This window comes from Arvicola amphibius, chromosome 10 (genome assembly GCF_903992535.2).
Source record: "Arvicola amphibius chromosome 10, mArvAmp1.2, whole genome shotgun sequence".
In the NCBI taxonomy this organism is placed as follows: Eukaryota; Metazoa; Chordata; class Mammalia; order Rodentia; family Cricetidae; genus Arvicola; species Arvicola amphibius.
The window spans coordinates 45728766-45751836 of record NC_052056.1 but is presented as its reverse complement, the minus strand read 5'-3'; the positions used below and the strand labels follow the sequence as shown (position 1 = coordinate 45751836).

The 23071-nt window shown below is 48.0% G+C and overlaps 1 protein-coding gene across 3 annotated transcripts in view; it reads left to right on the top strand.

The window, feature by feature from the left end:
• Positions 1-23071, top strand: part of Boc (BOC cell adhesion associated, oncogene regulated) — a 38038-nt gene that overhangs the window by 3407 nt on the left and 11560 nt on the right. For all 3 annotated transcript variants that reach the window (XM_038345832.1, XM_038345831.1, XM_038345830.1), the window contains exons 3-7: positions 14717-14863; positions 16731-16874; positions 18016-18309; positions 18715-18987; positions 22335-22639. In XM_038345832.1, coding sequence (XP_038201760.1) covers positions 14717-14863; positions 16731-16874; positions 18016-18309; positions 18715-18987; positions 22335-22639 — 1163 coding nt within the window. The remainder of the gene's footprint in view (positions 1-14716; positions 14864-16730; positions 16875-18015; positions 18310-18714; positions 18988-22334; positions 22640-23071) is intronic.

The following is a 23071-nucleotide window of genomic DNA, read 5'->3' as shown; positions in this document are numbered from 1 at the left end:
CTGAAACAAGAAAACAAAACAAACCCTGGCTCCTGCTTTCTTTGGTGCTTGAAGGGCTGTGTGGTTGGAATTGAAAGGTGTGCTCTGGAGTGGGACTGGTCTCCTTTGAAAGCCAAGAGCCACTGACTTGTCATTCAGACATGGATCCAAGGTGAAATGTTTGGGCCTGACTAGAAAGAAGAAGTTGGAGAGATGGGGTGAGCTCCGGGTGAGGGGTAGGTATCCCGCAGAGAAGGTAGTGGCTGGGTGGAGGAGTGGCAAGGCAGCCTCCCAGGCTTGAAGGAGGAATCACTAGCCTGGCAGGAAGGCTCCTGGGGGCCAGAGAAAGGGGTGCTGTCTTTGGGTTAATGCCACTGGGAGGTTTGGCCCAGACTCAGCAGTTAGATTAAGTTTCTGAGAGCGCATTCCTGAGCAGAATGGGGCTCTGTTCTGCTGATTGGCTGGTGTACAAGGAGACTGCTCTCTAGATGGGATTACCAACGGCACCCTCTGCACCCTCTGTGTTCACCCGAAGGCAGGGCAGGGGAGTCCCAGTGCACACACACACGTATACACTGCACTCAGCATTTAAGGCCTGCTTGGGACCCTGCTGCATGCATTCACCTTTACACAAAGCTAAGTATGTTTGGCCTACCTGGCAACATGCCGCCTCCTGGCTTCGGTCTAGAGACCACTGGGAGGTTTTCATGGGAGAGTCAAGGATCTGGCTTAAAGATTCAGAGGTAGGGAGGCCCCTATAGAACTCTCCTGGCCCGGGCCGTTGGTAGTCCTGTGTTGGTGCAGAGTGGTGGATTTCCTCCTGACCAGCTAACACCAGCTTCTGGATTTTGGTAAAAATGGAGCTAGAAGTTGAGAATCACCCCAAGAGTCTTGCTCATGTCTTCCCCTGTTACTGGAAATGGGGGTGGAGACGTGAGTCAAAGAATCCCAAGCTAACTCCAAAAGATTTCAGTTACTTTATTATAAGGGGCAAACTCAAAGAACATGAACGGGAAGTCCAACCTCAGGTGTGTAACACAGGAACTAGAAGAGCGCGAGCCCTGGGCAGGCTGGTGGGTTTTCTTTGGGTACCCAAAATGTCACGCCCTAACCTGGTCCAGCCTCTTTAAAGGTCATTGGCTGAAGGAAGTTCCCCATCATTCCCCACCTGCCATGCTGTGCAGGGAGGAACTGTTGGCTCTCACTGTGCCTTGTGGAGAATTTTCTTTTCTTTCTTTCTTTTTTTTTTTTTTTTGGTTTTTCGAGACAGGGTTTCCCTGTAGTTTCTAGAGCCTGTCCTGGAGCTAGCTCTTGTAGACCAGGCTGGCCTCGAACTCAGAGATCCGCCTGCCTCTGCCTCCCGAGTGCTGGGATTAAAGGCGTGTGCCACCACCGCCCGGCGAGAATTTTCTTTATTGTTTAACCTGACCTTGCTTTTTGGCAACACTCTCCCACCGCTAACGCCTCACTTCAGGTCCCCTGCTCTGACTTGATATTTGATATGCCAGTTGAACTCCTTCCTTCCTCCCTCCCTCCCACACACTTTTTATTGGGTGGCTACAACTCTAGGTGACCCAACCAACAACTCCCCACTCTGCTTCAGAATCAGCAGCAGATAGGTAACTTCAGGCCTCTTAACAGCCCCTGTCCCGTTCTGTCTGTGAGCTTCTCGGCACACAGCACATCCGGTAATCACAATGCCATCATGGAACTGACATGAGACAGGAAGGTCCCGCTCTGTCATCTGCCTCTGGCAAATCCACATGAACTCCTTTGTCTCTACTGCTTCTTTAAAGGCAGTTCTTCCGACAGCCACAGTGTCGTCAGGAACTGAACCTTTCATGACTGTGTGGCTACCTACCAGTTAGTGTGTAGCAAGCGGGTGGGGCTGAGTATTCGAGAGAACAAGAGGTCTAAAGTCAAAGCTGAGATAACTGGGATTGGTAGCTTTCTCTAGAGCCTGTGAGAGTAAAGTCTCAGAAGACCAATGAGTAGTCCTACCTATGGCTCCAGAAGACAACAGAAAAGCTAAGGATCTACTTAGGCAGCTGTCTCAATGATTCTGTCTGTCTGTCTGTCTCTCTCTCTCTCTCTCTCTCTCTCTCTCTCTCTCTCTCTCTCTCTCTCTCTCTTGTTCTTTTGTTTTTTCGAGACAGGGTTTCCTTATATAGCCTTGGCTGTCTGGAACTCGCCCTGTAGACCATGGTTGGCTTCAGACTCAGAGATCCACCTGTCTGTGTCTCCAGAGTGCTGGGATTAAAAGTGTGCACCACCACTGCCTGGGTAGGATGTTTATCTTAATGCGAAGAATAGCTAGCTTTGCTTATTCTCCAAACTTTATGGGTCCATAAACTCCATTGAGCCCTCACAGTGTCCTGGACTTCAGAGGATGGAGCTTGTCCACTGGAGACAAGGACTTGGGGGACTTTGTTGTTCTAGTCACTCTGTGTTAGTGAGGGTTCTCTGGAGGAACAGAGCTTGTAGAATGAATTTCTGTATATATAGAAAGGGGATTCGTTAAAATGACTTACAGGCTATGGTCCAGATATCCCAACAACAGCTGTCTACCAAGAGAAGGTCTAAGAATTCAATAGTTACTCAATACAGAAGGCTGGATGTCTCAGCTGGTCTTCAGGTATACACCAAAATCTTGAAGAAGTAGGCTTTAATACCAGTGAAGGGATTTGCTGGGGGAGTGGGAGCAAGCAGGCAAAGAGAGAGAAGCTTCCTTCTTTCATGTTCCCTATTTAGGCTGTCAGAAGAAGATGTAACTCAGATTAAGGGTGTGTCTTCCCACTCCAAAGATCTGGATTAGAAGTGAGTCTTCTCACTTCAAATGATTTAATTAAGAGGCAGTCCCTCACAGGTGTGACCAGTCATTTGAGTTTTAGTTAATTCCAGGTGCAGTCAAGTTGACAACCAAGAATAGCCATTACACCTTCCCAGAGGGTAAAGGCACTAGCTTCCTGCAGCCTCCTTAGCTTGGCACCTGCATAATGTTAGGAGTAGCTTTGGAATTTTATCTGTAATATTTATATAATATATTGCATCTTGATTTTTACTTTAAATTCTGATTTATAGTTCTGCTGTACTTACTAGCCTCTTTAAACCTTTTTTGTTTGTTTGTTTTTGTTTTTGTTGTTGTTGTTTTTAAGAACAGAGAGGTAGAGAGGCTAAAAGGAAAGAAAGTATACAGGCTAGCCAGTCAGTCCCAAGAACTTCTCTCATTCCCAGCCATCACTATGATGCTCTTCCTAAAACACATTCCATTGCCTTGATTCATTATCTAGTGCCTTTGAGTTTAGGTTCTTCCTCGACTATCCACTGCTTACCAACTGCTTTGTCTATCCTCAAAGGCTTCAAGGTCTAACCAAAGTCAATGAGCAAACTGTGACTTTCCCAGTGCTGACTTCTCTATCTGATGTTTTGGAGGCTGGTGTCTTAACAACTGGTATTTTGTGAATTCCAGCATGTCACAGGAAGATCTGGCCCCAGTTCTTGAGGACATCTCTGTCTAATGGAGAAAATGGCCTTCCATATGGCAGCCAAGTTGTCAGACAGAGATGTGAGCAGATTTTAATGAGAGCTGAGAAGCTAGCATTGATATATTTAAATTTGTAGGGTGGATTACTGAGAAAGACTTGGGAATTGAATCTTGAAGAATGTGTATGGGTCTGCTTTCATCTTTAATGTTTTGAATCTTTATGTTCTATCCTTAAGCCTTTAACACATGGTGGGCAGGCTTAAGGAACAGTTTCTGGAATGACACAGATTCTCCCATAGTGAACACTAGGAAATTTTTTAGTTTTTATTTTTCTGTGTATGGCCCGTGTATATGTCTGCATACCGTGTGCATGCCTGGTGCCTAAGGAGACCAGAAGAGGGCATGATCCCTCAAACTAGAATTATAGATGTTTGTGTGGGTGCTGGGAACTGAACCTGAGTCCTCTGAAAGAGCAGCCAGTGCTCTTAATCACTAAGCCAGCTCTCCAGTCCCCGCCCCCCCACTTCCCATCCTTATGACCAAATTCTTAACCTAACCCAAGCTAGTCTTGTTGTTCCATGCCACTCTCCACTAGATTTTTCTCACCATATTCTCTCTCTCTCTCTCTCTCTCTCTCTCTCTCTCTCTCTCTCTCTCTCTCTCTCTCTCTCTCTCTCTCTCTCTCTCTCTCTCTCTCTCTCTCTCTCTTTACCTTGGAGGAATGAATGTACTGTGATTGAGAAAGGGGTCCTACAGGTTTTTCCTGCAGTAACATCCCCAACCCCAAGCACAAACCAGTCTGGTACAGGCTGTGCCTGATTCCCAAAGAAAACAAGAAGGGAACCATTTGCTCCGAATTGAAAAAAGAAATGTGGAGCAGCTTGGCTGACTTGTGGAATCCTGTGCATGCCCTTTGCTTCGGGATGAAGGGATGGCAGAGGAAAGAAGAGCTGGAGGAGAAAAGAAAACACAGGTGGCTTCCTGAGCTGCCCCAGGAGGTGAAGGCAGTCTGCAGCTGAAGCCAGGCCAGCACCACTCCATGGCAGCCAAAGCGTGGAAAGGGAGAACTGGCTTAGTTTGAAATTGTGCCTTTAGTGGCAATGATGTGTTTGACTTGGCCAGGTGAGCAAGAAAAGCACCTAAAGATCCTTGGATTCAGAAGGTGCCAAGGAGCTGAATATGTTAGTTAAAAAAAAGAGGAGGAGGAGGAGGAGGAGGAGGAGGAGGAGGAGGAGGAGGAGGAGGAGGAGGAGGAGGAGGAGGAGAAGAAGAAGAAGAAGAATAAGAAGAAGAAGAAGAAGAAGAAGAAGAAGAAGAAGAAGAAGAAGAAGAAGAAGAAGAAGAAGAAGAAGAAGAAGAAGAAGAAGAAGAAGAAGGCAGCTTATAGCTCTATAGCTCTAGGTCAAAGTCATAACTAATTTCTTCTATCTTCAGGTAAATTGAGCATGACTTTATAAGGATTAGTCGATCTTCTCACAGACTCTTCAAACGGCGTCAGCAATTTGTTACAAGCGTCTAGACAGACCTGTGCTGTAAACTCTACACAGAGCCTCTTAGCAGCGGATATTTGTCCGATAGTCAGGAGTCCAATTTTACAGCAGTCACTATTTACCAAACTGAGCTCAAGTCACAGTGCTTTTTACCAAGAACAGCTTTAAAGACTCATGTAGACGGGACTTTCTTTGGACCCCCAGTGCCCAAATAATAACACGGAGACTTCTTATTAAGTATAACGACTTGATCTTAGCTTAGGCTTGATCCCAACTAACTCTTACAACTTAAGTTAACCCATTTATATTAATCTATATTCTGCCACGTGTCATTGCCTCTCTTCCATGCTGTATATCTGCCTTAGTCCACATCTCACTGGCGAATCCCTGCCTCTCTGATTCTTCCCAAGTTCCCGTCTCTCCCCAGAAGTCCTACCTATCCTCTCCTGCCTTGCTATTGGCTGTTTAACTCTTTATTAAACCAATCAGAAGGTGCCTTGGCAGAGACACATCTTCACAGTGTACAAAAAGATTATCTCACAACAGACTCATGCCCCCAACTTTTTGTGCACTCAGCCACCCAAAATTCGTTGTCTAAGCCAAGAGAAAAGGGGAGGGCCAGCAGAAGTATATTGGGCTGAAGTTGGGAGGGAGTTGACCAGTTTGGTTTGAAACCACCAGCCACTTGGTGGGACAATGCAAGATGGCTCCTGTAAGAGGAAAGGAGACAACCCAGTGAGTTGACAAGTTCCTTCACATTGCATTTTGGTATATATGGGACATTTAGTGATCTCTACTTGGATCTTACTTTTAGACTTCCAGCCATTTGGGGATCTGGTGGCCAGTTTGAGACCTAGAAAACATATCTGAATTAAAGGACCATCACTTAACAGTGACAGAAACTGTAAGCAAAACAAACAAACAAACAAAAAATCTTCTGGGGCAAAGAGCAGTTTTTTTTTCTATAAACAAAATGGCACTAAGCCAGGCGGCGGTGCTCACAGTGAATCCCAGCACTTGGGAGGCAGAGCGAGTTCAAAGACTACACAGTGAAGCCCTGACTCAAAAAACAAAAACAGCAAAAAAGAGAAACTACGTGGTGCTTGTTTGTTTAGATGAATGAATTTTAAGAAATAAAATATTGAATCATCAGAGCAGAGTACTCAGGCTGTAGGGATTTCTCTGCTGGCCTGGGTCTCAGTTCTAGTAAGAGGGAGATAGAAAAGTAGATTAGGAAACAATTGCTGTAGGCACATCAAAATGTCAGGACTTAATTTTTAACTCCAATTTGTTTATATGTATAAACGTTTTTCTCTGCATGTATGTCTGTGCACCATATGCATGCAGTACCCACAGGGGCCAGAAGAGGGCACTAGACTCCCAGAATGAAAATTACAGATAGCTGTTAGCTGCCACGTGGGTGTTGGGAATGGAACCTGGACCTCTGGAAGAGCAGCTGGTACTCTTAACCACTGAGCCACTTCTCCAGCTTCATTAATTGTCTTTTAAAAAATATTTATTTATTTATTATGTATACAATATTCTGTCTGTGTATGCCTGCAGGCCAGAAGAGGGCACCAGACCCCATTACAGATGGTTGTGAGCCACCATGTGGTTGCTGGGAATTGAACTCAGGACTTTTGGAAGAGCAGGCAATGCTCTTAACCTCTGAGCCATCTCTCCAGCCCCATTGTCTTTTTTAAAGATTCACTGTGTGCGCTTGTGTGCATGCGTGTGTGCATGTGCGCTGCAGGTGCCCACAGAGGCTTTGGGTCCCTAGAGCTAGAGTCAGAGGTGGTTGCTGGTATGGGTGCTGGGTTCTGATCTTGGGTCCTCTACAAGAGTAGTAGTCATTGAATAGCCACCAAGCTAACTTTCTAGCCCCAGATTAAAACAAACAAAACAAAAGCCAGCTACATTTTAATTCATTTGGAGAGTCATGGTCCCCTGACTCTCCCAGGTCCTCTCTGATCTTTCTCCACCCCACCTTTCTGTCCACCCAGTTACAAGTTGTCATCTTGCTTCCTCTCTTCCTCCTCTCTCCTCCTCTATTTCTTCTTCTCAAATCCCATTTGTGTTTTCCAGCTACTCTTGGGAGTGGGGCCCGCCCTGGAGTGTGGTCAACCTACCAAGGGTCACACAATTAGAGAAAACCACTTCTCCCTCTCCGTCAAATCACAATAGGTGCAACCCCAGGTTTCTGACTCTTCTTTCTTGTCAACTGAATGGATACTCCTGACATACATACCCATGAAATATAGTTAAATTAACCCGCGCATGGTGGCTCGCACCTCTAATCTCATCTCAGTACTCCAGAAGTGGAGGCAGGTGGATCTCTGTGAGTTCAGAGTCAGCTTGCTCTACTTGTTGAATTCCAGGCCAGTCATGGCTGCATAGTGAGAGACTGGCCCTGTCTCTAATTTAAAAAGAAAAGAAAGAAGAAGCATCAGTAGGAATGCAGCATGGCTGCTGCACTTCCTTGGGAGCTGCCGTCCAGCACATCTGGAAGCTTTAGGCACGTGACACCTAGACATTTGTATCATAGTCCAAGTATTAATTCCCAGAAACACGTGCTCCCAGTGAAGCAAATGACCTGATTCTTTAGGAAGGCGACAACCACCAAGAATTAGTTTCGTGGGCAAGAGTGTCCTTGGATTCAGGAAGTGCTAACACCTACTCATGGCGTTCTTTTCCCTTCCAAGGGCTTTCATGTGCCAACAGGCAGTTCGTCCCTAAGCTGTTGTTTCCTACAGCTTTGTGCTGGTCGTTGTTTATAGTACGAAGTATCCTGTGGCTTCTGTGCTTCCTTCCCCTAGACTGCAATGGCAACTAACTCTCTTATGCCTTTGTGCTAGTTCTGGCTAATCCTAATACACAGAGCTGGTCTGATTGCTTTGAAATTGAAGTTACTGGTCCCAAACTTATCATAAATAAGTCTTACAGTCTTTGTTCTAGTAAGTCTCTGCAGAGTTTAATGAAGACTAAACAAAATAAACTGTATAATTAAAAAAAACACTAAAACTATCTTTTTAATATTTTTAATGAGGAGATTGTGGCATAAATAGAAAAAAATGAAGAAGGAATTCGTGTAAAAACAGGTTGGTAATACAGAAGACCTTTAAGAAAAAAAAAACGTTAGACGCCAAAAGTGTAAAAGAGTATTAAGTGAAACGGAGGGCTGGCAAGATGGCTCAGTGGGCAGCGTCACTTGCATGCAGACCTGGCACTTGAGTTCAAGCCCCAGATCCTACAAGCTGGCAGAAGACAACTGACTCCTGAGAGCTGTCCCTGTAGATGTGTACACACAGACGGAGTACATAAATCTGTTAGAAGACTTGGAGATGTTCACTGGACCCTTCAAGGGAAAGCCAGTGCTGGTGAGAGCCACAGCCCCCACCAGTGTGTGGTAAGAAAGGAGGGCCACATGAGCCCTCTGTCCCCAGGGCAGGGGTCCTTGTCTCTCCAGCCCGGAACTCTGGTTACAAGGGCCATGCTGAGGAGCTCCACTCCTATTTTCACCCTCCCCTCTCCCTGAGCCGGTCCTGACGGAGGCTATGCTGGGATCCCGCTCTGCCTCTGACGAGTGCGGACCACCGGGACTCACATGGATTTTCCCATTGCTGAGTTTATATTTATATTTATAGTTGGATGATCAGAGAAGTATGTGTGATGTGGGTTGTTGGCAAGTAAATCTTTTTTCCCCCTCTCTCTTTCTTCAATGTATTTTTTCCAAACTATTTCATCGGGTCCAAAAGAAAGTGGAGCTTTGTGTGCCCGCCCCACCTCCCAGCAGCGCTGAAACCAGATGAATGAGAATGGCTGCCTACATCTCACGGTGCATCTGGCTGCCAGACTTGGTGGAGACATGGCTTTGTCTTTGAGGATTAATCACATTTCATGTTCTCTTCTGTCTTTTAAAAATATTTTTAATTGGTTCAAGCAAAAAAAAAAAAAATTCCTAAAGCCTTGAGCCAGTTTTATTGCAAATCATTTAATAACATTGCAAAATAGATTCTTTTTCTTTCTTCCCTTCCTCTCACATGCTTGCCTCTTTCTTCCTGCCTTCTCTCTTCTCCTCACCCCCGTCTTGACTATAATTTTTTTCTATGATTTTTTTTCTCCCTTCAGACCCCCCCCCCAGCCTCTTTCGTCTCCCCTCCATTCATTACCCTTCCACCTTCCAAATGTGGGGAGTTATACCTTAGCTGAGGGAAAACAAAACCAAGACTTGACAGCTAATCTGTTTGGCAGATGCAAAACGTCTCCCCACCCATAGGAACTGTTTTTTATTTAAATAAAAGACAGCATAACTGCCTTTCTTTCATCAGAAACTGCGTTTGAGAAATTTCATGTCATGTTTCCATGGCTGTCGGGAAAGAGTTTTGTTTGGAGCCAAAATTATTTGTACAATTGGATTGGCAGGCGGGAAAAAAAAAATCCCAAAGAGAGCAAACATATTTATCCACTGTCCTGGTCTGCCAAGTGAGGCACGAAGCTTGCGTCTCCAACTTCCTCCCTAAATTGTGTGCAGCTTGTGGCGGCCTGACTTAAGCTGTTGGTAGAGGAGGTGAGGACCACGCTGGGGTACCACTCTTATGTTGACCTTACCTATCTCATCAGTTAGAAGCCCCCACTGTCCAGGACCTAATCTTATTGCCTTTGCATCCTAAGTACCAGGATGGCTGAGTGGTGGCATCCATGATACTTGAAGGGATACCACTGTACTAAATGCCTGCTATAGAAAATACTGGTTTGGGCCAGCCTTGTGAGTTACAGTTGTTTGGCTTTGGTGGTCTGTGTGCCCTGGCTACCCACTGGTAAGCATTTTGTCATTTCCTCAGATGCTCAGCTTCTCAGAAGCCTGCCAAAGTCACGGTAACCCCCAGTCACTCTCCAGGTGCCCTGACCTCATGGGCACCGTCAACTGCAGCTTTACTTGGTCCCCTGTCCTTAGCAGATGGCTTTTGTGGTTTTCTACTTGCAAAGTACTTTACTTCAAGGATAATTCATGGGTGAAGCTAAGCTATGGTATCTCAGGTGACCGAAGGATTGAATGTGGTGTGTGACTGTGTGACCATCGATAAAGCCGTTTAGGGCTCAGTGAAGCTCTACGCTGCTAGAGGCCACTTACTGAGGCAATGCCGTCAAATCCTCTGCCTTCTTCGCTGCCACACCCAAGTTCTCCTATGAGAAAGCACTTAGAATCTTTACTTCCTTGTCCAAAGTGAAAGGCCACAGGGTCAGTCTGTCACTGAGAAGTGGCTCCATTGGCACAGAGTCTTCCCAAGCTCTGGAACCTCAGTCGTAGACACAATGAGTTGCCACAAGGACAAGCTGAGGCTCGGAGGCCATGAGAGTTGGGGAATTGAATTAACAGTGAGCCCAGAAACTTGCCCATGGCCCCAAGGCTGCTACGCATCCCAGCAGCTTTGCCAAGTGAGCCCCACGCAGTGCCCACGATCTGATGGATCTCGTCCAGACTCAGCAGATAAGTGTGGGCTTGTCCTCTAATGTCTGAGAACATGGAGTCGGCTAGGACAGGACCATGTGTGATAAACACCTGCATGGCCAGAACGCCACATTGTTTGAGTCCTCAGCCTAGTGTACAAAGATGGGGGTGTGGTTGACTCCTGCAGCATCCAGCAAAGGTGCCATCTTTTCTGCCTGCACAGAAAGGGCTTTGATTTGCCACCAGGGAGGAGGGTGTTCAGGGAGAAGGCCCAGTGAAGAACCTCTTGGAAAGTTGGGGTTTTGGTTATACTAAGAACATAGAACTGAGACCCAGGCGCTCTGTGAACTTTCTGAAAATGAGGAGGTAAGCCTTCAGTTAAGATCTGACAGTTTGTATAGAACACATGTAGGCATATTCCTCCAGTGTTGTCATTTAACTCACAGTTCTAATTATTATTACTATTACTGTTTTGGTTTCTTGAGACAGGGTCTCTCTGTGTAGCCCTGGCTGTCCTGGAACTAGCTCTGTAGACCAGACTGGCCTCAAACTCACAGAAACCCCCCTGCTTCTGCCTCCCAAGTCCTGGGATCAAAGGTGTGCGTCAACACCGCCTGGTTTGTTGTACTTGTTATTAAGGACTTCTTATTAAGGGCAGGGTGATGGAGATTAGAGAGTAGTAACCATTCAAATGGACTCAAGATAAGATGTGCCCGTTTGTGCTTTCACATGTACACCTCACCAGTGAGGAAGTGTTTGCACATACCTTCCATATGCTTCTTTGTTTTTCCCATGGCCAAGAGAATTTGGACCTGATGTTCCCTTTAAGTGGAAAGAGGATGTGTAGAACACACCTACAGCGTGCCTTTGAAGAAATCCCTGTAGACAGTGCGTCTAGGAGTCTTGCAGAACCCACTCGTGGGAATATGCAGCTTCCCTTTGGAATCTGTGCTTTTCAGGGGAAGGAACCAGGCAGGGCTCTGTATAGAGACCAAGATCCTATGAGCTTTCTCAGAAAGGACAACATACTGAGACAGTAAGGCATGTTAGTGACCTCAGAGCTGGCCCCATAGACTGGGGTTTGCCCAGTGGAGAGCTGAGAAATGAGTAGGTCTGCTGAACCGTTTTAGGAAGCAGCTGTAAGAATGTGCAGAGAGAGGCTGCAGAAGGAGGGTGTGAGGGAAGGTAAAAGATCAGAGCAGAGAAAACATTCCTGCCATGCACGTCTCAAGCACACAGGCAACAGACAAGGACAGGTGTCCCCTCAAATCATTTCCCGTGAAACTTGACCCACCCTTCCGCCAACAGAGGCCTGTTAACCCCATCTGTAACTGAAGAGCCTGTGCCTTATTCCCAGTGTGGCATTGTTGAGGGCCAGGAAGCTGCTTTGCAGAGCCTTGGCCTGGGAGCAGGTTGCTTTCCCCTTCACATGAAGCCAACGGGATGCCTCTTCATCTGCCTACTGATAGCTCACTAGTGTGTTATTGATCATGGAGTCTCCTCCATCTCTGGCCTCCTTCCTGCCCAGGAACACAAGGACTAGGGGCCCTGATTTCTACATCATTCACCACTTCATTACTCTGCCTTTGATCCCTGAGTGAAACTCGAATTTTACTGCCGTGCGGCCAAACTGGGAGTGATGGAAGTGGCAGCTAAGACTTAAGCCTAGGAGGCACAAGGAGGGGGCAGCAGCAAAGACCAAAATGCTGCTTATTTGTTTGGAAGCCAAGAGGCCTTGCCTGCCAGTCAGCCCTGGTGAGGAGTGGGGTACCCAGATGGGGTATCCAGGGCCCTGCCCACACGGGCTGTTGTGCACATGTTGGCATCAGAACAAAGGGCGAGTTGGGCTGGCTGGCTGACCGGTGCCCAGCTTCATGCCATCCTGAATGCACAGCCTTCTGTTTCTGCTCTAGCAGCTGTCAGAGGGTGCAGTGAGAGCCAAGAGGGGCTTAAGGAGGCCCCAGTGCTCTCGCATTGGGTTGCTGAGGTGGGTGCCTGGTAGAGCGTCTACTCCGTGCCTGGATGAGCCTTCCATTTTTGCAGGCAGGAGCCTGGGGCCATTATGATGGAGATGGCTTTCCGGTGCCAAACTCCTTTCAGTTGCTCACATCTTGCTTGCAAAATGATCTGCAAGGTCTAAGTATATTCTTACTCCAGGCAATTTTCCCTGGGATGATGTAAAGAAAGGACGGGGAAAAACAACACTTGGTGGGGTAGCTTTAGATTTATTAGACCGTGGAGGAGAGTGTTTCTTAGTGCCTAGGGAATTTTCCAGATGCCCTCGAAGTGCAGTTGCTCATAGCTCGCTTAGTGGGGAGCTTCCTGACTTGGCAGGTACAAGACTCTCTGCCCTGAAGGAGGATCAGGGCCTCTGCATATTTTCAGAGAAATGCATTTAAAGGAGTGGCATTACCAGTGTTCAGATGGAAACTCATTCATCATCCTAGCCAAGAGGCTCAGCCAGGTCAGGGCTACACAATGTGCAGGCCCCGGTGCAAAATGAAATTGTAGGCTCCTTTGTCCACATGGGGTTAAGGGTTTAAGATGGCTCAGCAGTTAAGAGCGCTGTTTGATCTTCCAGAGGACCCGGGTTCAATTCTCAGCCCCTGCGTAGCAACTCACAACTGTCTATAACGCCGATTCAAGAGAATTGGATACCCTCTTCTGACCTCCTGGGTACCAGACATTCTTTTTCTAAAATAACTGCCCTTAACCACACTGAAAATGCTCAGGAAACATTTGTGTTAGGACCTTGTCCTTGAACTCATGATGTTAACCAAGCTTCCTGAGACAATTGGGTTCATTGGTCTTGTAAATGGTCATCTAACTTGTGAAGCTTGGTTCCCATGACTATCGACTGTAAATGTGGCCAAGACCCAAGTTGGGCTCAGAGGACATATTTGATCAAGTTATGACTCCTGTCCTTAGAGAGTGAATGCTTTAACACTGAAAAGAAATGAACAATGATCTTTTCATAAACAACAGCAAAACAAAAAACGGCAAAAATAACAAACAAAAAAGATGTCTTTCTTCCCTACTGTGGCCTGACTGACAACTTCTAGAAAGTTCTATTAAGTGGCAGCCTCCTTGACCTTGCCAGTCTCTGGATCACCAGGTCCCCCTGTGGTGACTATAGTTTATTTACGGCAGTTATTTTCCGTATTATTTCTTCCTACCCTGCTTGCCTTTCTGAGTGGCCCATTGGAAACAACATTGCAAGCAGGTCGAGTCTTACAGTGAACGTTCAGGACGTCCAAGGCTGAGAGAAATGAGCAGAATTTGGGATGGCCTGCACTCTTGGAGTGGCCTTCTACGGCTTCCTTGGTACTACAATGAAAAGTGGGTCTGGGTCTTTCTTCGTGTTCTATTAGCTTTACTCTTAAGCTAGATCCGGCTACAATCCTGAAAACCCCGCTTCCTGTTCAGAATGTGGCTTTATGGTAGAAATGGCCAGCTTTTCAACAGCATCGGTGATTTGGCCCATGCAAAGAGATTTGTTTCTTAGACACATGAATTGTTTGAGAACCATGCTGCTCTTGCTCCAGATGGGTCTCCATTCTTTCCCAGCCCTCACACAAAGCTTACACAGTAGAAACAGCTATGGGACACCAGAGGATGCTGAAACCTTGTATCAGGACCTTCAGTTCCTCTCAGATTCCACACTGGGGTGCCGCCTGGGGTGTCCTAGTGTCCAGGGAGACCCCTCATCACCTAGGAGGATCATCAGGACATCCACTGAGTCCCACCTATCCCCTATCAGAGTGTCTTAGTCATCAGAGACTGTGGATCTTGGGCAGCAGCATCTTGGCTATGACCATGGTTGGTGACAGAGTCACTTTTCCCTGTGAATGGGTGAGAACCTGGGAGGCTGTTCTTGAGGGAACTGGAGGAAAGCGTCAACGCTTCTGTTCCTTGTTCTCTTCGGTCTCCATTCTCGGAGCCTTCTTACAGCTGTTCTTGGACATTTGTAACCTGACCATGACCCATATCCAGGACAGCTGAGTAGGACCAGCTCACTCTTAGGGTTCAGTATTGCAGAAAAAACTGTTCTGGTCACCTTCTAGCCAGATTCTCCGTGCCTCCCCAAACTTACGTTTATAGACACCCCACGTTTCACTCCATACAGTGAAGAGACTGTTTATTCCATGCTTATGAACCGCTGTATACCACTAGAAGCCAAGAAGCATCTTATTCTCTTAGGGCCCAGAGTAGATCCTGAAGAGCGTATTGTGACTTATAGCACCAACCCACCCTAGGATGCCGCACTGACATGCTCCGCCCACATCTACCTGGAACCTCTTTTCCTCTCCACAGATCTCCAGGACTTTAAGTTAGATGTGCAGCATGTGATTGAAGTGGATGAGGGGAACACAGCTGTCATTGCCTGCCACCTGCCAGAGAGCCACCCAAAAGCCCAGGTCCGGTACAGCGTCAAACAGGAGTGGCTGGAGGCCTCTAGAGGTAAGGAACGGGCAAGAACTCCAAGAGCAAGCCCAGGATCCCTGACTTCCGATTGCTTTCATTTGTTTCATTGCTGTTGCTTCCTCCCTGAGTCCACATGATCATGTTGACAGCCCCAACCTCAAGCTAGCCAGCTGTCCTCTATTTTAATATTTGGCTCTGAAAGAAGCCAAGGGGACAGTTTCCATGATGGAGTTTCTCTGTCCTGTCTTGCAGACTTTAACTCATCCTGTGGGGCCCTGGAAAGCGCTGGCAAGCTGTTGCCATTTGATCAGGCACTCAGCACATGGCTGGTTCCAGATGCTGTCTGTTCAAGCCCCTAGCACCAGGCATGGAGAGAAAAGCTGCCTGACGAGCCCAGAGTCCTCAGATCTTCAGCGTTCCCTGGTGGGAAGGAATCTTCCCCCACATGGTCTTTGGTGGGCCCTCACAGCTGCCCCAATTTCCTGGGTACCAGGATAATCTCAGCTCTCACAGCTTTCTGCTCAGGCCACAGTGGACAGGATGGCTAATCTAGGGGAGACCACAGTTTGGCCCACATTGCGAACAGGGAAGAGTATGTCCATTAAAATTAAGTCAACCTCCTCCACAACAAACTTACATGTAAGGCCAAGTTGACCTAACTTGCCCTGACCTTGTAGCTCAAAATGCGCACCTTTCATATTATAGAATTTCTTTGCTTATGAAAAGAATATATGCTTATGATAGATATCTTAGAAGGAAAATAGAAACTCAGAAAAGAAAGATCACTGTTTTTGAAATGTAAGCACCCTGATCCAACACTCAGAAATAGCGGTGAGTAGAGAAGAGACAACGGGAGTTCTAATCCCTGTTCCCGGCAGAGGCTTGGCAGCAGTCCTTGGCAAGATTCATTCCATCTGGCATTTGCCTAAGCAGCTCACACCTGGGTGGCCCAGCAGCAGGCAGGCACCAAGCTTGGTGACACCATGGCTCCCAGGAGGGGCCACCAGGACGAGGCTCAGAGCTGACTGATGGCCAGGAAGCCTGGCAGAGAGCTCTGCCTGCCAGGAAACTGAGGGCCACCCGGTCTCTGGGCTGTCCAGAAGTTGTGAGTCTGCCTCCTGCCTAACAAACCCGAACACATGCTTCAGACCCCGCCCACAGCACTCAAAACCTGCCAGGCCAGTGAAGCCCAGGATCACCGGCACAGAGAGGGCATTGGCTTGGGGTTCGAATTCCTCTCCAGCAGAAGAAATGCATAGTAAGGTGGCTTAGAATGGTGGCTGTGACACAGATGAGCAAGCAGTGCTAAAGTCCATTCCATAAACTCATCTTTTCCCCATTTGTGCGGCATGAGCCTCAATCTTAATAGGATTTTAGCAGCATACTTTCTGCTTTTTTCCATCCTTCGAGACAGGGTTTCTCTGTGTATCCCTGGCTGCCCTGAACTCAAGAGATCTGCCTGCCTGGGCTTCCCAGGGTGCTGGGATTAAAGGCACACCCCACCACTGCCACATTACATTCTGCCTCTTTCTAAGTGACCTACGTGTGGATGAACTCCTCAAGATCACGCTGTGTCCATAGATTCAGAGCTGAATCCCAGGTTGATGCTGAGCTCTGCATCCTTTCCACCCTCACCCAGCTCTCTTGAGAGTGTAAGATGAGCCTCACAGCCGAGTGCTAACTCAAGGGCATTCAGCCAAGCAATTCAGGGGCCTGTAGGCTAGTTAGCTCCGAATGCTGGCACCCTGGACCCTGCTGACACGGTACCAAGTTTTATGTGAAGAACAGCATTTCAGGCTTTGCTTTATTCTCTCTGGGACCCCTTAACTCGAGGGGACTTTCAGACTGTAAGATTCTATGCCCAAACCCACCTCATCTTCCTTCTCCCTTAACCTCTCCACAGACAACTACCTGATCATGCCATCAGGGAATCTGCAAATCGTCAATGCCAGCCAGGAGGATGAGGGCATGTACAAGTGTGCCGCTTACAACCCAGTGACGCAGGAAATGAAAACCTCTGGCTCCAGCGACAGGCTGCGCGTGCGCCGTAAGGACCAGCCTCTCTTGTCGATGGTGGGGTTTTGTGGATAAGGGCCAGCGAAGCTGAAAGGAGACGGGGATCTAGGGATACCACAAACCAAGTTCAGGGTCGGTGAGCCTAGATGTAGCAACCCAGCCTTGCTCACCAGCGTTGCTCATTGCTGTAGAGAGCAACTCCCTTATTACCATGTTACTTTGCCAGAGAGGTGGGTTTGCTGGGTGGGAAGGGAGAGCACAGTGTCTTCATGCAAGCGACACCCTTGTGGAGGGCCTCTGGGCCTGCCTTCTGCTCCTAAAGTGTGCCCAGGTGTCCCTCTGCTGAAAATCTAAAGAGGCCCCACAGGCTCCTCATTTTACGTGTGAACACTCTCACTTCTGGGCATCCTCTTAAGGTTTCCTAAGTACTCAGTGAGCTAGTACAGGGCACCAGAGGGGATTTTCTCCCAAAGTTAATGGAGCTGAAACTTTCTTATCCTCTTCCTGTGGAGACAAACCGTCTTCAAAACTGTTTTTCTGGGTTTTCAAAACCCATAGCTGCCATTGGCTGGCCTAGTGGGCTCATAGTGTGAGTCATGGGGCAGGCTCTGTACGGACCACCCCCCCAGCACAGCAGCACACTGGGGAGCAACTGCCTCTCAGCCATTCTGTGCACCTTCTCCCCAATATTGAGAAAGATAGCTGCTCTCTCTATCTAGCTGTTCTGTGTTTGGGGACCTTACAGTGTAAAAAATGTATGACTTTAAACAGTGATTCCTGCTCAGCTGAGTGGGTTGCTCGTCCTGTCAGGGACACACCAGCTTGGATGCTGAAGTCTAGGTGGGGTCTAGCAGGTCTCTGTCTCTCACTTCATCGTCAGACTCAGGGTGCACTGCCTGAAGTCAAACAGGAAATACCGCCTGTGGCGGTCAGACAGTCTTCCTCTTTGCACTCTTGCGTCTCCGTAAGCGCCTCTAGTTAAGAACTTAAGTAATATTCTCTGTAGGAGAAAAACCTTCCCCCTGGCAAGTGACATTGCCTTAGCTATTGTGAGCCTCAGAGGGGTTGTTTCATCTCAAGCCCATAATCTCCGGAACTCTTCTGGGGCTGGGTCACCAGAGACAGGATGGGGGAAGTTCATGTTTGTGTCCATTTCCTTCTTCCCTCTCCAGGGTCCACCGCTGAGGCTGCCCGCATCATTTACCCACTGGAAGCCCAGACTGTCATTGTCACCAAAGGCCAGAGTCTCATACTGGAATGTGTGGCCAGTGGGATCCCGCCACCTCAAGTCACATGGGCCAAGGATGGGTCCAGTGTTGCCGGCTACAACAAGACTCGCTTCCTGCTGAGCAACTTGCTTATTGACACTACCAGCGAAGAGGACTCGGGCACCTATCGCTGTATGGCTAACAACGGGGTTGGGGAACCCGGCGTAGCTGTCATCCTCTACAATGTCCAGGTCTTTGGTGAGCATCCCCATGGATTCCTTCTCTTTAATCTTCCCCTCTGAAATTGCTGGTCGTTCCGGAAGCACATAACCTAGCTCATGGAGGGTTACATTGTGAAAGGCCATAGTGGGAAGTACATTGGAAAGACAGAGGTTCTTAGATCTCAGGGCTAGGGCCCTGGATCCTGGTGTGCTCTTTAGTCACCCAGACACATTACCCTGACCACACACACACACACATACACACACACGCATGCATGCACGCGCACACACACACACATGCACACACACACACTCCTCTCATAGGAAGAGCCCCACAGCCAAGGAGGAGGAAGCCACTCAAAGGCAGTGTCTCATTCCAGGCTTTGTAGTCCTGGGGGTGGGAAAATGCAGCCCTCCACATTCTGATCTGTTTTCTGAACAGAACCCCCTGAGGTCACTGTGGAGCTGTCCCAGCTGGTCATCCCATGGGGCCAGAGTGCAAAGCTCACCTGTGAGGTTCGTGGAAACCCCCCACCATCTGTGCTGTGGCTAAGGAATGCTGTGCCCCTCACCTCCAGCCAGCGCCTCCGGCTGTCTCGCAGAGCCCTGCGTGTGGTCAGTGTCGGGCCTGAGGACGAAGGCGTGTACCAATGCATGGCTGAGAATGAAGTGGGCAGCGCCCATGCTGTGGTCCAACTGAGAACTGCCCGGCCAGGTGAGTGTAAGCAACCCCAAGGTCAGGGACTCCAGCTGAGCAGGCCTACAGCCCTTTCCTCAAGTACAATCGACCTTAGTGACTTGCAGTTTCCAAGATCAAAACCACACTCCCATCTTAGTAAATTAAGTGTGCAAATTTCCATTTGTGCATATGACCTCTTTGGTGGGAATTTCAAAAGTGAATTAGCTTTCCAAGTCTGTGGGCTTCTGTGACTAGGCAGAATCAAGCTTACAAACCAGGACTTTAAAACAAGGGCAAGTAGATCCTTCCTTTTTAGCTTGAGCCATTTCAGTTGTCCCTTGTAGTGGTGGAGCACCTATTGTGAGTTGTCCCTTGTACTGGTGGGGCACCTATTGTGAGGGAATGCAGCACACAAGAAAGACACCCTCTACTGAAAACACTTCCTGTAAAGGAGGCAAAACCAGGGAAAGAATTTGAGAGAAGACTACAGTGGATGGATGATTTGTGACTCGTGTGTGTGTGTGTGTGTGTGTGTGTGTGTGTGTGTGTGTGATCATCATCAGCTCTCAATATCCTATGGGGGTGGTGTCAAGTGGGGTTGAGACCGAGGCTGGGAAAGTCTGTGGACGGAATTGTTGCCACGCTGCTCTTGGCTTCTAGAGTCTCAGAGAGCATTCCCAACTGAGTTCATGACTCCAAAGAAGACTGCCATTGTGTGCTAGTGTTAAAGTTTCATGGTGAAAGGACATGTTCCCAGCCCAGCGTAGCAAAGAGAACTAAGGTCCCAGTGCCTTCCAGAGCAAAATGGGATAATTTGTGTGTGCTTGTTGGTCATCGCTGTAGCAGATGCCCTAGGGGAACAACTTTGAAGGAGAACTGGCTTTTTCTTCCCCTCCATGTTATTCCACTGGGCCCTCGGCCTATAAGATGGCAGTTCTTATGTTAGATTTGGGTCTTTCCCTTTGGTTAATCTTCTCAGGAAACACCTTAAATCTCCAAACCCAAAGGTGTGCTTTCCTAACCTCCGATGTGTTTCTCAACCAAGCCAAGCTGACAGTCAAGATTAACCATTGCAAGTCTGCCCTCTGTCAACTGGAGGACCCAAGTTCAGTTCCCAGAACCAATGCCAATACTTCATGTAACTCTAGTTCAGGAACTCTTGCTCCCTCTTCTGGTCCCCAAAGGCTTCTGCACTCACATAGTGCACATAAACTCATACAGATGCATGCACACAAATAAAAAATAAATCTTAAAAAAGTCCAAGTTCAAAGTCTCTTCTGAGACTCAAGACTCAAGCTCTCTGCCGTGAGCTAACAGAATAGACTAGCATTATGCTTTATGTTCACAACAGCACAGAGTAAATACAATCGTTTCAAAAGAGATGGAGTGGCGTAGAAAGGAGAGATAGGAACAAAGCAAAACTCAAACCCAACAGGATGAGCCTTCAGTCCCATAATTCTGTATCCAGTATCTAGGCAGCATGGTTGTGGGCCTCGGCAGGCTTGGGCATTTGTAGCCCACCTGGCTGGCCTCTCTCTCTCGGGTTAGAGCCTTGTATTCCATGTTGCTTTCCTTGGCAAGCAGTCCACGTTTGAGGGTATCTCTCACTTTCTTGGAGCTCTGTTGTAGCCCACGGTTGCATGTGCCACTGTCTCAAGGGCTCCCCACAGGGATTGTGATTTTGTTCTGCACTGCCCGGTCTCTCGGGCCTTCCTCTTGGAAGGAAGTTTCTGTGAGCTCACAGCTCTTGCACTCTGCCTGTCTACACAACTCATGCCTTGTGGCTGGCACTAAGGTCTTTGGTTTGCTCAGGTAACAACCTGTCCCATCTGGAACCCAGCGACAACACAGTAGTCAATGGATGCCTGATGAAAGAGAAACACTTGCCAAAGTGACCCCGTGTGAGCAGGTCGTCCCAGAGAGTTCTCATCTCAAAGCAAAGTCTTTTAAAGGATTTAAAACCTTTTACACACTTGAGGCCGCCCTGAGTGGGGTAAAGCCATTTCTTGACATGCTCTCAAGATGTCTTTTGTACCAACTCGCTACAAAATATGTGGCTTCCTCCTAATGGCTCTGATGGCTTTAACCACCTCCATGGCCAAATGTATGTTTTTCAAATGGTTTCACAGTCCTTTTTTTCCTAACTCTTGCTCTAGGCCTTGTAAAATCAACTAGCACTAAGCCTGCCATGGGCTGGATGCTGATCCCCTTGTAATTTCCTCTAATTCTTCTGTTGCTTTCAAACTTAGCGTTCGGAGAAGTCTTTGCCACTGTGTTCTCGTTCTATCTTTCCTATATGTCTTAAGTTCCTGAGTCTAGCTTAAGTCTGTCTTGTTCTATCTTAAGCACATATCTCCTGTCATCCCCATCAGCATCCTGCTTTTCTGGGCTCCCACCAGAGGCCCGTTACGTTCTGCGGACAGCACCCTTGCTTTCTTAGCACTCATATCTGTTCTACAGATCCCTCCTGTAAATCAGCACCAAGAACCACAAGGCAGATTTAGCTGCATCCTCAATCCCACTTCTCCGGTGCCAACTTTCCGTGCTCGTCACTTTCTCCAGCCCTGTAGCAGACAAAATAGCATCGAGGGAGAAAACAACTTAGAGGGCAGGAATCGTTTGTTTTGGTTCACAGTTTCAGAGGTTTTAGTGCTAAGCTCCCAGCCCCTGTGAGAGAAACAGTATGGCAGATAGTAAACAAAGAGGAAGGGCCTGGGGGGGAGGGACAACCTTCAGAAATATGCCACAGTGACCTACTTCCTCCAGAGAAGCCCCAACTCCCCCAAACTGGCACTGTCAGCTGGGAACCAATCTTTTAACACATGAACCTGTAGGGGATATTTGACATTTAAGCTATCACATCTGCACTAATGGGATGGCTCAGCAAGTAAAGGCACTTCCTGCCAAGCCTGAAGACCTGAGTTAAAGCCCCAGGACCCATCCACATGAACAGCCAACTCCCCAAAGTTGTTCTCTGACCACCATACTCACTCTGTGGTCCACGTGCGTGAAAACACACACACACACACACACACACACACACACACACACACACACACTTAATAAAATGCAAATAAAAATTAAATATAAACCTCAGCACCACTCAAACACACATCCTGAAGACACAGGCAACAGGCTACACAGATGCTGCCTGTTTTCTGCCTTCAAACAGTAGTAAGAGGCATGGTCCAAGTGGACACGCATCCTTTTCCTTCTGGCAGGACAAGGGCACCAGCCTTCTCTTCTGCAGAGCCTGATTGTGTGTCACAGGTGGGCTGATGGGGTCTTAGGTCTCCTCTGATTTTCTTCTGTTTTCTCCCTGGCAGGTGATCAGGGCCACTAACACCTTCCTCCTTCCCTTCTCTTTCCTGCTTGGTCCTCAGACACAACCCTGAGACCCGGGAGAGATGCTAAGCCTGTTGCTGCCACACCTCCCATGCCACCCTCCAGACCCAGCAGACCCGACCAGATGCTGCGGGAGCAAATAGGACTTGTTAAGCCTCCCACATCAGTACAGCCAACTTCCCTGAAGTGCCTGGGAGAGGAACAAGTCACCCCTGCAGAGGCCCCCATCATCCTCAGCTCACCCCGAACCTCCAAGACTGATTCCTATGAGCTGATCTGGCGACCTCGGCATGAGAGCAGCAGCCAAGCACCCATCCTGTACTACGTGGTGAAACATCGGAAGGTATGACCCCAGCGCTCTACCACCCTCTCCCTATGGGGCTGAAGTGAGTCCCACTGTCTCCTGACCTGAAGTCAGGCCCCAGTAGGCGCCACAACTGTGCCCTTCCATCTTCTCAAATGCCCGTCGCTACCTCCTCTTGTAATGCTCATGGCAATACAGACAGGTGGTGGCTCAGAGGCCCACATAGAGCCTCTGTCTGCATGGTGTAAGCTTTGTGTACTTTTTACATGGAAGTTAATTCCAACTCAAAGTCCAGTGATACTTCCCTTCTTCCCATTACCATCACCATCCTCCTCACTTACTCCCACCATATTTTGGTGATGCTATTTCAATTTGTTTTCCAACCAAAGCAGGCTCTTTTTAAAGCATCCCTGTGGGGACTTTAGCAGGGCAAACGGTCTGCCCAGCAGGGAAAACAGATATTAGGAAGCA